At 42.1% G+C, this 10,733-nt stretch overlaps 1 protein-coding gene across 1 annotated transcript; it reads right to left on the bottom strand.

The window, feature by feature from the left end:
- Nucleotides 1-2,621: 2,621 nt before the first annotated feature.
- LOC138928526 (uncharacterized) lies at nucleotides 2,622-4,529 on the bottom strand. Its single transcript, XM_070285719.1, has 2 exons — nucleotides 4,121-4,529; nucleotides 2,622-3,862 (listed from the first exon to the last, which is right to left on the bottom strand). Exons 1-2 carry the CDS (start codon nucleotides 4,413-4,415, stop codon nucleotides 3,834-3,836), a joined length of 324 nt encoding a protein of 107 aa, XP_070141820.1. The 5' UTR covers nucleotides 4,416-4,529; the 3' UTR covers nucleotides 2,622-3,833.
- Between the last annotated feature and the right edge of the window lie 6,204 nt (nucleotides 4,530-10,733).

Below are 10,733 nucleotides of genomic sequence, written 5' to 3'. Positions count from 1 at the left end.
GGGTGGAAAAGTGTGTGGTGTTAACGTGAAATAACTGATGTAGCAGTTTATCTATTGGAATTATTTTGAGACTATTAATTAAAGGAATTTCTGGTAGTTTGATCTTTTGGTATTGCTGATTAAATATAAAAGTTAGAGAATTGTGAATAATTTACCAATTTTGGTCACTCAATGAATTCCAGAATCATTTCGAAAAATCTCAAATACCCTTTCAAGTGCTGAATATAGACTAAGAGGATCGGCATCCTTATCTTATTCCCACGTTTGTACGATCTCCTGGTAGCCTTTGTCGCCGCTGACCCATAACCCATAAATAGTTTTATGTAACCTACATTTTTAAGAGCCATGACGAAATCTAAACGCTGGACTTGTCCTCTGGCCCGGAGATTCATTGTGAAACTGGCGCCATTCAATGTGATTTCAGCTCGCTGTCCTCTGGTTTCCCGCCCGATAATTGTTTCTTATCGGCGAGACAGTTGTGAATGACAATTTTTTGGACAATAGCTCGGCTGTGGGTCGTCGTGGCCAGCGGGGGAGAGAGATCTTGTACTGCCCAGAGAGGAGTACCTTTCCTATATATGGTTATAATTGCCGGGCGGGACGGGATTACACGACGACAGGTCGACCTGTCTACCTGCTGGCCCGGCCCTTTCCCTGCGTATCGGTATCTGTTACACGGGGTAATGATCGTAATGTCGCACAAGTACGAGTATCTTTCGGATGCAACGAACTACCTGCTTGGAGTTGGAGACACACAGCAGAAGAAAATAAACAGGCTAGTTAATCTCTGCCGTCCTCGATAACGTTTTAGTGCTCAATTTTGATTCTACGCCCTTTGTGGTTTGGGTCTTTACAACTGTTTATGCCTTTTATGATTTTGTCGTGGCCGTTTGTGTTCTGTTTCTGTTTCTGCTTCAGTTTCAGCCTGGGCTTGGCCGTCGTTCTGGCCTTACCCAAAAGGAAACCGGCAAGCCTTTGCCTGGCTCTTGGCCCTTGTCTTTGCCAGTTATTGCTGTAATTTAATATCCTAGCCGGCACCGGAGTTCCTTTTAATCATGACAGGCGACCGACTTACTCGGGACACACTGGTTATCGTCGAATGCTATTGGCGATGTTTCACACTTTGCCCTTGGGCCCTGTTTGCCTTTTGGCCAAAGCCGAGGCCCAGTTTGAGTCCCAGTTCGTGCGCGCGGCCATTAAGGTTGGCTCTCGGTCTCTGATTTCCCAAATGTCCGATCCGATCCGATCCGTTCCGAACCGATTCGATCCAAGAACCTTCCCATTTCGGCGCTCATTTAAATATTTTATCATCGCCGCGCTGGCCAGACACTAAAGAGATTTTTATATCTTTTCGGTTCGCTACGTTTTTATCACTCGAATGAACAAAAACATTTGTTACCAATCAGAGTTCTTAATTTTATGGCCTGTGTTTGCGACAAAAGTGCCGCTTCTTCGGACTTCGGCCAGGACTGGACTGGGATCGTTTGTCGGCTTTGTCGCGGAAATTAGTCGCGTATTCCCTGGCCGAGAGAGTCTCCAGCCTCGAGGCCTCGCCTGTGCCCGGTATCTTAATTGGCTTTGATGCTGCGATGGCTTTTCATAAACGTCAGGCGGGACATCTCTCTGTCCGCACTCGCATTAAGAACTGGTAACTGGTATCTCTGAGCAGGGGAAAACAAACAAACACATGTGCTCAGCAGATAGCTAAATTATTTTAAAGCTCATTTACTTATGTACATCCAGCGACAAGGACTCGGGTTACGCCAGCTCTTCGTCTGAGTTGTTTCGGGTCAGGCTCCTCTTACCGCTGGCCATATTTTTTTCAGGGAATTATATGCCTGAGGAGAGAAGTCAATGGGTTATAAATTATTATATAAATAAATATTAAATGTGGATGCTTGAAGTTAACAACAAAGATGCAAATTAAGTCCATGTTCAGTAAGTAAAAATATTATTTAACAGCAGAAAACCAGCCGGAATTGTATTAATTTTAAGTGTGCTTTAATATATATTCAGATAAATTGGGAATAGTTTCTTTACTTATCTTTAAAAGTCCAAGACAGCCTTCTAGAATGATTAAGCTATTCTAGAATACCCAACTTTAGGATCTCTCCCTTTAAAACGTAAACTCAGATACCTTTAATTCGACAAGCTGGCTCACAACAAATGAAAACAAACATTTCAATTATTTATAAGGCACTTTATGGCTATTCTTTGGGAACTAAATAGATGCAAGCGCGCACAAAGAGAAATTGCAACAATTGACAAATTGCGGCATATAAATTTTCCCCACCAAAGCGGCAAACTGTCAACTGTCCCTCGGCTGTCCAGGTCCAGTTGCAGTCCCAGTCCTTGTCCCTTTTGGATAATATGTAGAGCGTTGCCTTTGTCTTTGAAATTATGTTAACTAGCCGAAGAATCGATCGTGCGGGGACGAGGGGCATAATTTATTCATACGTCAAGCGGGGCATTTAAATGCGAGCATTCCCGAAAGGTCCCACAGCATGCTACAGCAGAGGTCAGAATGATAAGAAAGGGATTTAAAAATATATCTAAAAATATCTACAAATCTGTAAGGTCATTAACAGCAAGTTGGAAAATGTAAATAAGTAATTTCATAAAATAATTTAAATCATTTTACATATATTCCCTCAACTGTATCTAAGTCTTATTTTTCCTACCTCGACTGTTTATAAACTTATGGCCAGTGCAATGTCAAATGGTAAATGCTATATGGTTAATGGCGGGATGAGTGGCGTTTCGGTGGAGGGAAACGCAAATAAAACGCAGCATATTGGGAAAATTTCACGGTCTTTTGCCCGCCAGCTAAACCAACTGGACAACTGGTCAACGGTCGCTGGCCAAGGGCTAATTTATAGAGCGATTCGGTGGGTGTTTGTCCGTTTGTTTGCTCACTTCCCGTGCCCGTATCGCACGGTTTTATTTCATTTCAGATTCAATTTATGGCGGGGGAGTGGTGTGACTATGGATGTGGAGTGGACCCGGCCAGGTAAATTGAAAAATGGACATTTGTACGCGTAGTTTGATACCCATTTGGTGAGCAGGAGCACAGGACAGGGGCTATCTATATGGCCGGGGAATGATCAGGGTCGACTTCTCGGCTTAGATAAGCTGCTGCTTTCTGCTGTTTCAGTTTTATGCCCATTCTCACTCCGTTTCCCCTTCCCAATCCCCCCTTGGCTGTCCTCCTGATATCTCGACAGTGACAGACGGCAGGCTGAGGAGGGGTTACAGTTAGTCTCGGATGCTCAGGCTCTGGCTCAGGCTCAGGCTCGGGGGTTGTTTCGGCCGAGAGTCTCCTTTTTCTGCTGGTTTTTCGACATGCAGATGTGACGGGCGCGGATTTGTTTCGTGTGTCCTTGCGACAACTTGATTTTTTGTCAACGCGATGCGCTTTTCGGGTAAATCCGAAATCCTTTTAGTCCTGATGGGTTCGCGAGTGCATTTGACACTTTGTACTTGATGGATTACGTTAATTATTGATTAAATGGGCTTGTACTTGTCAGCCCGAAAGTAAAATCCATTATGTATTTTGAATACGGCGATGGTCTGGCCGCAGCCTCCGCGACAAAATTAGATTTAAATTTTTTCGGGAATTTATAATTTGACATGAACGGGGCGCGCGTTTGATGGATGCTCCTGGATGGGTACACCTTAAAAAGAAATGCGTATATATATAATATTATTGTATGTAGTTGCCGCCGAAGAGGGTCTCTCGCTGGATACTTGCTGCGGTGACATTCCGGTGCTGCTGCTGCTGCTGCTGTCGCCTCCAAGCGCCATTGACCAGAGGTACAGATGCTGAGGCGCACTCAGGCAGGTACACTGGAGAAAAATAAGCCTGTAAAAGAATGCAACATTATATTTAAGGTTTCAAAAAATATGTTTAATTATTTTAAGATTTAAATATGGTGTTTTACAGGCTTTCCTCGGAAGGAAACTATTAGTTAAAGCATTCTAAACTGTTTTGTTAAGTTTCTTCTGAAGTGAAAAACATTTCCTCATATCTAAATTTAAAGGAAACTGTAAACTATATATTTAATGCTTAAAAACTAAATGTTTTATATTAATTTCTATGTAGAACAAACCTTGAACAAACCTTTTCTGAAACCTCTTAATGTCTCTCCCCGAATTTTCTCTCCCTGCAGATACTCTGTAAATGGGATGCATCCGAATACATGTCGCAGTCCCAGGTCCCTGTCCCGATTCCAATTCCAATCCTCACCCGAATCGAAGGCCCGGTGACGCGATGGACACGCACTAAAGAGCCCCCCGATGCTCTGAGGCTGCTGTGGCGGCGATTCATTCAGATTGAGGAGATAACGCAGCGCTGGCTCGCGGCGTTTTTCTTTGGGAGATGCCGCGTCGTTATTTTTCGGTTGTCGCTGCTCCATCTGCTCTGATTAATTCCCTGTGATGAAAGGCCGCTCCGCTCCTCCACTTGATGCTGCGCGTATTTGTTGTAAAGCCTCATTTCTCGATCCCAGAAACTTTGATTTATCGGCAGCATTCCGATTCCGACAGCGTCGCCATTTTGTGGCGACTATATAGAACGATTTAGGTGCAGCTTGACAAGTTGCATTGCAAGCTTTTCGGGAGCTTTTTCGGGGACTTCGGGAGCTTCGGGACGCTCCGTTAGTTCGAATTTTCCGACTGCAAGTTGGCTAGGGAAATTTCCGCCATCGAGCAGCGCGCAGTCTCTGCCTCTAAGGCGGAAAATTCATGAATTTATGCACAGCTGTGGCGGCTAATCAGTTGAAAATTCCCTACCATCTGCGCTAAATTTCCCTTTATTTCCCCCGCCTGCACTCAGCAAAAGTCCCAAGCGCTTCCGTTATTTAGGCACCGCCCGTTAAAAAATGGCTGCGCATTTATCTGCGGCCTGCGACAAGCGAGAGCAAGCGGGACAGCCAGAGTAATGGCTGAGCGCGAGCCATCTTGCTCGCACACATTCTGTCTTTCCCCTTTAGCGAATACATATGCAATAGACACACACACGCACACACTTTCGTTTCTTTTCGTTACTTCGCGCTGGTAATCCGTGCAAAACTTTAATTGGTGTTCCGCACTCCTAATGGATCCTGCGAGTGTGTTTCAGACCCCGCAAAACCGAATCGAAAACAGAAAGAGACATTTGTATACACTCGAAATCGCTGGAAACACATGTAACTGTAACAGTAACTGTAGCTGTAGCTGTGCGGCGGTGTAACTGTGTATGTGTGTGTGTGTGCACGTAACCGGGGGTTAAGTGTTTGGATCCAGGCGCTAATATTGATCTGCGATATGTGTCAGTTTGCTTTTGGAGGATTTATGATATTTTCATCATGAGATTTGTGGTTTTAACTTTTATTTAACAATTTTTTCACTATGTATTTGGATAGCCTAGGATGTCCTGGGGTCGTCCTTTCTGTAAAGAATTTTGATGAGGAGATTAACTTTATCAAAAGCAGTGCAGTTTTCCAATGTAGAGTTACAATTTATTGGATCGAAAAGCATGGAAGAGATCCATGTCAATTTAAATTATTAAAGGATTTTATTGAAACTTTAGTGACAGTTCTCCTTGACCATCCAGATAAGTTACTTTGTGAATTTAAATTTAAATTATTTAGGTTTCTAGAAAAATAAAATAATTAAAAGTCACAGAATATTTATATTAAGGCTGGTATATTGTTTATATTGCCGAAAAAAACTAATTCTTTCATATATCCTTTTTACTGTTAAAAAGATGAGAAAACCTATTAATGTTTGTGAAACAATCGAGTATACCAATATGTTATGTTTAAATTTGATATTGTTGATATTTTTGTAATATATTATGTCTAAATTGAATATTATTAACATTGTTTGTTATTTGAAACACGAATTCATGACTTCAAACCAATTAAGTGATTAAGTCAAAATGCTATTTTGGTTTTACATGGCGGATGATTGATTTTCTAAATAATATGGGAATCCCGAGCCAACTAAACCATTACTTTAAAACATTAATTTAATTCTTCTTTGCTATTTAAAATTATATTATTGCAACTTCTATTTCGACTTTATAAAATTGCATTATATCCATTCTTAAAATTGAAATAAAATATAAGTATATATGTATGCGTTATAGCCTTGTTTTAATTACTCTAATACGTAAAAGTTCATTTTTCCAAACAAACCAAAAAATCTCACAAATGTATATGTAAGGTATAGCCTTCCAAATATCTCACTTTGATAAGGGATGATCCCCTCCCACTTTAGTTTACCAACGCCACAACACATCTTTACTTCTTCTTACGACCTAAATTATTTGGGAATGAAAATTGACTTGTTCGGAGCAGATCCTAAAATTAGAATCTAATTGTTTCATTTCGAAGCGAAACAAATTGTTTGTGTCGCGCCATCGGATGTTGGATAATTCATTTTTATTAAGAAGAGCTGTCACTTAAAGAGGACGAGAGTCTTATCCAAGCGCACTGATATACGAAGAATATGTATATATTCCAGCGGGGGAAGATAAATTTGTTGTGAATATTGTCAACGACAGCTTGCCGGGAAGACTTTTTGACTTTCTGAGGGATGTGCGTTGACATTTTGAGTTCAAAGAAAAATTAAAATATATTAAACAACTGAATGGAAGCGGGAATGCCTCAGGGTTTATTAATCTTTTGGTTACAGGAACTAATTGCAGGAGGGTTTCTAGAAAAAATATAGAAAATATATAAACAGTCTTAAACAATCTACAATCTGCCCCCTAAATATAAATTCGTTTTTTTAATTTTATAACACTTTTGAAATTAAATCTAATGAAGCGATAAATTTAAGCCTGTGCATGTGGCGCCAGACATGTAACTAAGTAAATAAACGCTTGAATAGTCGCTCATTAAAAAATGTATAAGCCCCACCGTTGAAGTTTAGTTAATAGACTTTGTGGACTCTCCAGCACATATAATTATGTACACGTGTTCCGGCAGGTGTGGTCCTTCGAAATGTTTACACGATACGCAGACACACACACACACAGACGCAGTCTGGCGACATGTGACCGACCGAAAAGCCAATCCTTGTCACACCGCTGTGACAGTCTGTTGGAACAGTGGTAAATCAGAACTAATTTCGGAGACCGGCTCATCAGAGCCCCGCCCCGCCGCTGAGGTGGCCCCACTTCCCTGGGATCAGAGGTGTAGAGGTGTCCACTGACCCCCGGACATGATCCAAAGACTGCTATTTAAAGTTTCAAATTTCGGACATTTGTCCGTCACGACCCTGAACAGCAAACGTCGGTGGTTGAATCGCCACAGGACACTCGCAGGATAACACACAAGGACATGGACACACCCGAGGGATAAAGGTATATCCACACACAGGCAGGCAGGCAGGCAGGCCTAAGACATCGCTTCGACGTGGAGCGGACTGGACAGGACGATGACAACGAAAGTCCTTGTAGCCAGCAGAATGTAGTTTGTTTGACATCTATTTAAAAGTTTAATCGGATGAGTGTAGTCCGTGCGGTTAGGCTGACCAAAACACAGTGTATTACATAGTCACTGACTTTCCGCATCGCCATCAGGTGAGCGACCGCTCGACCAAGAGACAGGTGTTGCGATTTCGGGGATGGGCTTTCAGCTCCTTCGTCGATGCTCGCCAGCAACATTGTCTATCCTTCGACATTAATTAGCGTTGATTCATTGAGTTAACTCTGAACCCGTCCCCCCTTGAAATTTAAACAAAAAAAGCTAGCTTGCACTTTACATTTTTAATTGTGGGCTGAATCTAAATCATTCTTAATTTTTCCCTGGCTAATGGAACTGTCCATGAGAAGCGGGAATACGGGAATACATTGTTACCATTTAGGGTTGCATAAACTTAAGATAAATTATTATTTAAAATAAAAGTAAAATATTTAAAAGAAACGAGTATTTTATGCTGTTTTTCAGAACAAAATTAACTTCCCATAAGAAACTTGCTTAATGATATTTGAAGTGTACAGCCCCAAGAATGTGATGACAGTTTGGGACATGCCCCTGGGCTTGTGGCTGTATTTTTTTTATTTTGGATGGTCGTTCTGATCGGCAGCCTGTCGCCATAGCCACTTCATGCTCGATCGGAGGGCATATCTAACCATCGCTTTTTAATTGCCGTATTCTGTCCAAGCCGAGCGCCTCCACTGACCATCCACTGGCCATCCAGCACTGGCACTTGGCAGATAGCCCAATTATGTACACAGACATGGACAGGGCCGAGACCATTGTCTCATCCGGCCATAGCTGTACGGCTACGGCTACGGCTATGTGGCTATGTGGCTATGCGGCTATCTGTCTATCCGGCGGTAAGTAATTGTAGGCAAATATTTGTGTTTGCTCTTTGCCGCTATCTGAGAGCGGCAACTTGAAATGCCGAATTTGACACTCTGTCCGAGTATCGGACACGGGACATCGGACATCTGGAGTGGAGTGGAGCCACCGTTGGCCCATCGCTATCAATGGCCCGTTCATGCGAAACTTTTAATTAAACGCCTAATAGATGTTTGTCACTCCCGAGCGCCGATTAATAGCTCTCGATTCCACTCGGTCTCGTGATCTCTCGTGTCATGTCCATACGCTCGGCAATTAATTTCTGGCTAACTGGCGAGACTTTCTGTCAGGTTAGAACCACAAATCCGTAACAGACTTTCTCATATATATTCGTAATGAAACATTCTGCACTTTGAACGCCGCCATATATAGCCCGCGCGGCTTTCTTTGAGGGCGATAAGGCGGCGCCTACTCAGGCCCCTTGTTACCCAAATTCAATATAATAATATCGGGGTAAATATGATAAATTTAATTTCCTTAACCAGGCCGATTCTATCGAGCTTAATTAATTGAAAAGTGCAGAAAACCGTCCCCGGTAATTATCTCCGAAATATATATTTTCCCAGTAAGTATGTCGCCGATTTATCAGCTCCGGAAGCCTCAAAGGCAAAACTCGATAAAAATCGGTTTTATAACATTCGCATACTGTCGAAGAATTAATATATTGACTTTTTTTTTTGTGTCCAACTCATAGTCCATTTCCGTTTCTCGCCCCGTGATTGCCTATATGAATTTTTTTGGATTTTTTCTTCTTTGGCCCAAAGTTAAAGCCCGATCTCAGCGTTTTCGGGTTAATGGTGTTTATGTACACATTATTTGCATGTGTGTTTTTTCCGGGGCTCGATCAATTAACTTTGCTGACATCGACACCACCAGCCAGCGGTGAGCTGAGCGCTGAGGTTTCATTCAGAAACGCGAAAGAAGTGCAGTTCTCGTTTATTAAATGAGTATGTTCGCTGCTGTGAATTAATTCCGATGACGCAGATGAAATGGGGGTTGGCTCGTGGATATGCCAAAAAATAATGGAAACGGTTCAGCTGCTCAGACGAAGGCCTTCCTTGCAGGGGGTAGAGGATTTTCCCAATTGAAATTTCCTCTTTGGAAAACTGGCGGAAGTTGTATATCAATTGCTGCCAGCGTGTAAATGCAACAACCTGTCTAAACAAATTGTATAATGGGGAAATGGAATAAGTGAGAATTAATGTCATTTAGGAAATTCATTTCTTTGGCTTATTTTTAAAGGTTTATGCAAGACAAAACTTTGGTTGTCTAAATTATTTTAAAAAGAAGCTGGTTGAAGTATTGTACATATATATTTTAAGTAACATTTATCAAGCTTAAATATATAAAAACTCCCACAAATGGGTGAATAAATCTAAACCTAAATACTATATTTTAAGTGAATGGTTATATAAATACACTTGAAAAATTCATTCAAGGTTCGATTATCCAACAGAATTAATTATTCCTGCTTTTTGCCTGCCACTTACGATGTACTTTTTTCCACAGAATGTTCTTGTTGACCTCTTGAAATGTTAGGTATATTCAAATTCAAGCATTTGTTTCACAAACTACATAGTTTGTGACGCATTTGGTATACGACTTGGTAATTCTGCGACCACGACCTTCGACGACACGAGCTAATTTTCTTGCTTCTATTAGCGCGGGCCTTTTGTATGCAAATCGAATGCAAATGGTAATTAAACGAGAGTTTTGTAATTCGCACACACAGTGAGTGCTACAATACCAAACACAACACAACACAACACACACACTGTGGGGTCTCGGGACCCCACATGAGAAACTATACAGCCACAGTCGGGAGGGGCCAGAAATCGCGGGAGATCGGAGTGAAATATGATCGGCGATCGCATTTACAAACGCGAATGTAAGTGCAGCGTTCGCATTTTCGCATTCTGCAGTCGAAAGTGTGCACATATTTTTGTTGTTCTTTGGTGGTCCCAATAGCCCATCCGGTCGGACGGACGGACAGCTTAACGGACGGACGGACAAACCGCTGTCGACGCCCCAGTCGCCAATGCTGTCTACATTGGATTTCCGGCGTGGTGTAAGAATGCCTCTGCCTCTATCCCTCTCTCCGATTTTGGTTTTGATTTTAATTCAGATTCTGATTCGGATTTCGCTTATGGCAACTATATGGCTATATGGCACTGGGGTTACATCGGATCATGCTTAATTGGCAAAATATGATTCATGGCGTTTTGCACTTTCGTCGCTTGGTTTGCCGCCACTGCAGTTTTCGGTTTGTCGCCTATAAACAATTAACGCTGCGCCCAGTGAGTTACCATATATATGTCTGTATCTCTGCCCCCATGGAGCACACTACTGCATATATATAGATATCTCCAACGACCGCCA

This window comes from Drosophila kikkawai, chromosome 3L (assembly GCF_030179895.1).
Source record: "Drosophila kikkawai strain 14028-0561.14 chromosome 3L, DkikHiC1v2, whole genome shotgun sequence".
NCBI lineage: Eukaryota > Metazoa > Arthropoda > Insecta > Diptera > Drosophilidae > Drosophila > Drosophila kikkawai.
The sequence above is the reverse complement of the archived record's forward strand: the minus strand, read 5'-3'. Positions and strand labels throughout refer to the sequence as shown.

Excerpts from the sequence above, each read along its gene's own strand:
- LOC138928526 (XM_070285719.1), bottom strand. The coding sequence starts at position 4,415 with ATGGAGCAGCGACAACCGAAAAATAACGACGCGGCATCTCCCAAAGAA. Across the intron at positions 3,863-4,120 it reads ATTAAGAGGTTTCAGAAAAG|GCTTATTTTTCTCCAGTGTA; the intron begins GTTTGTTCAAGG and ends ATTCTTTTACAG.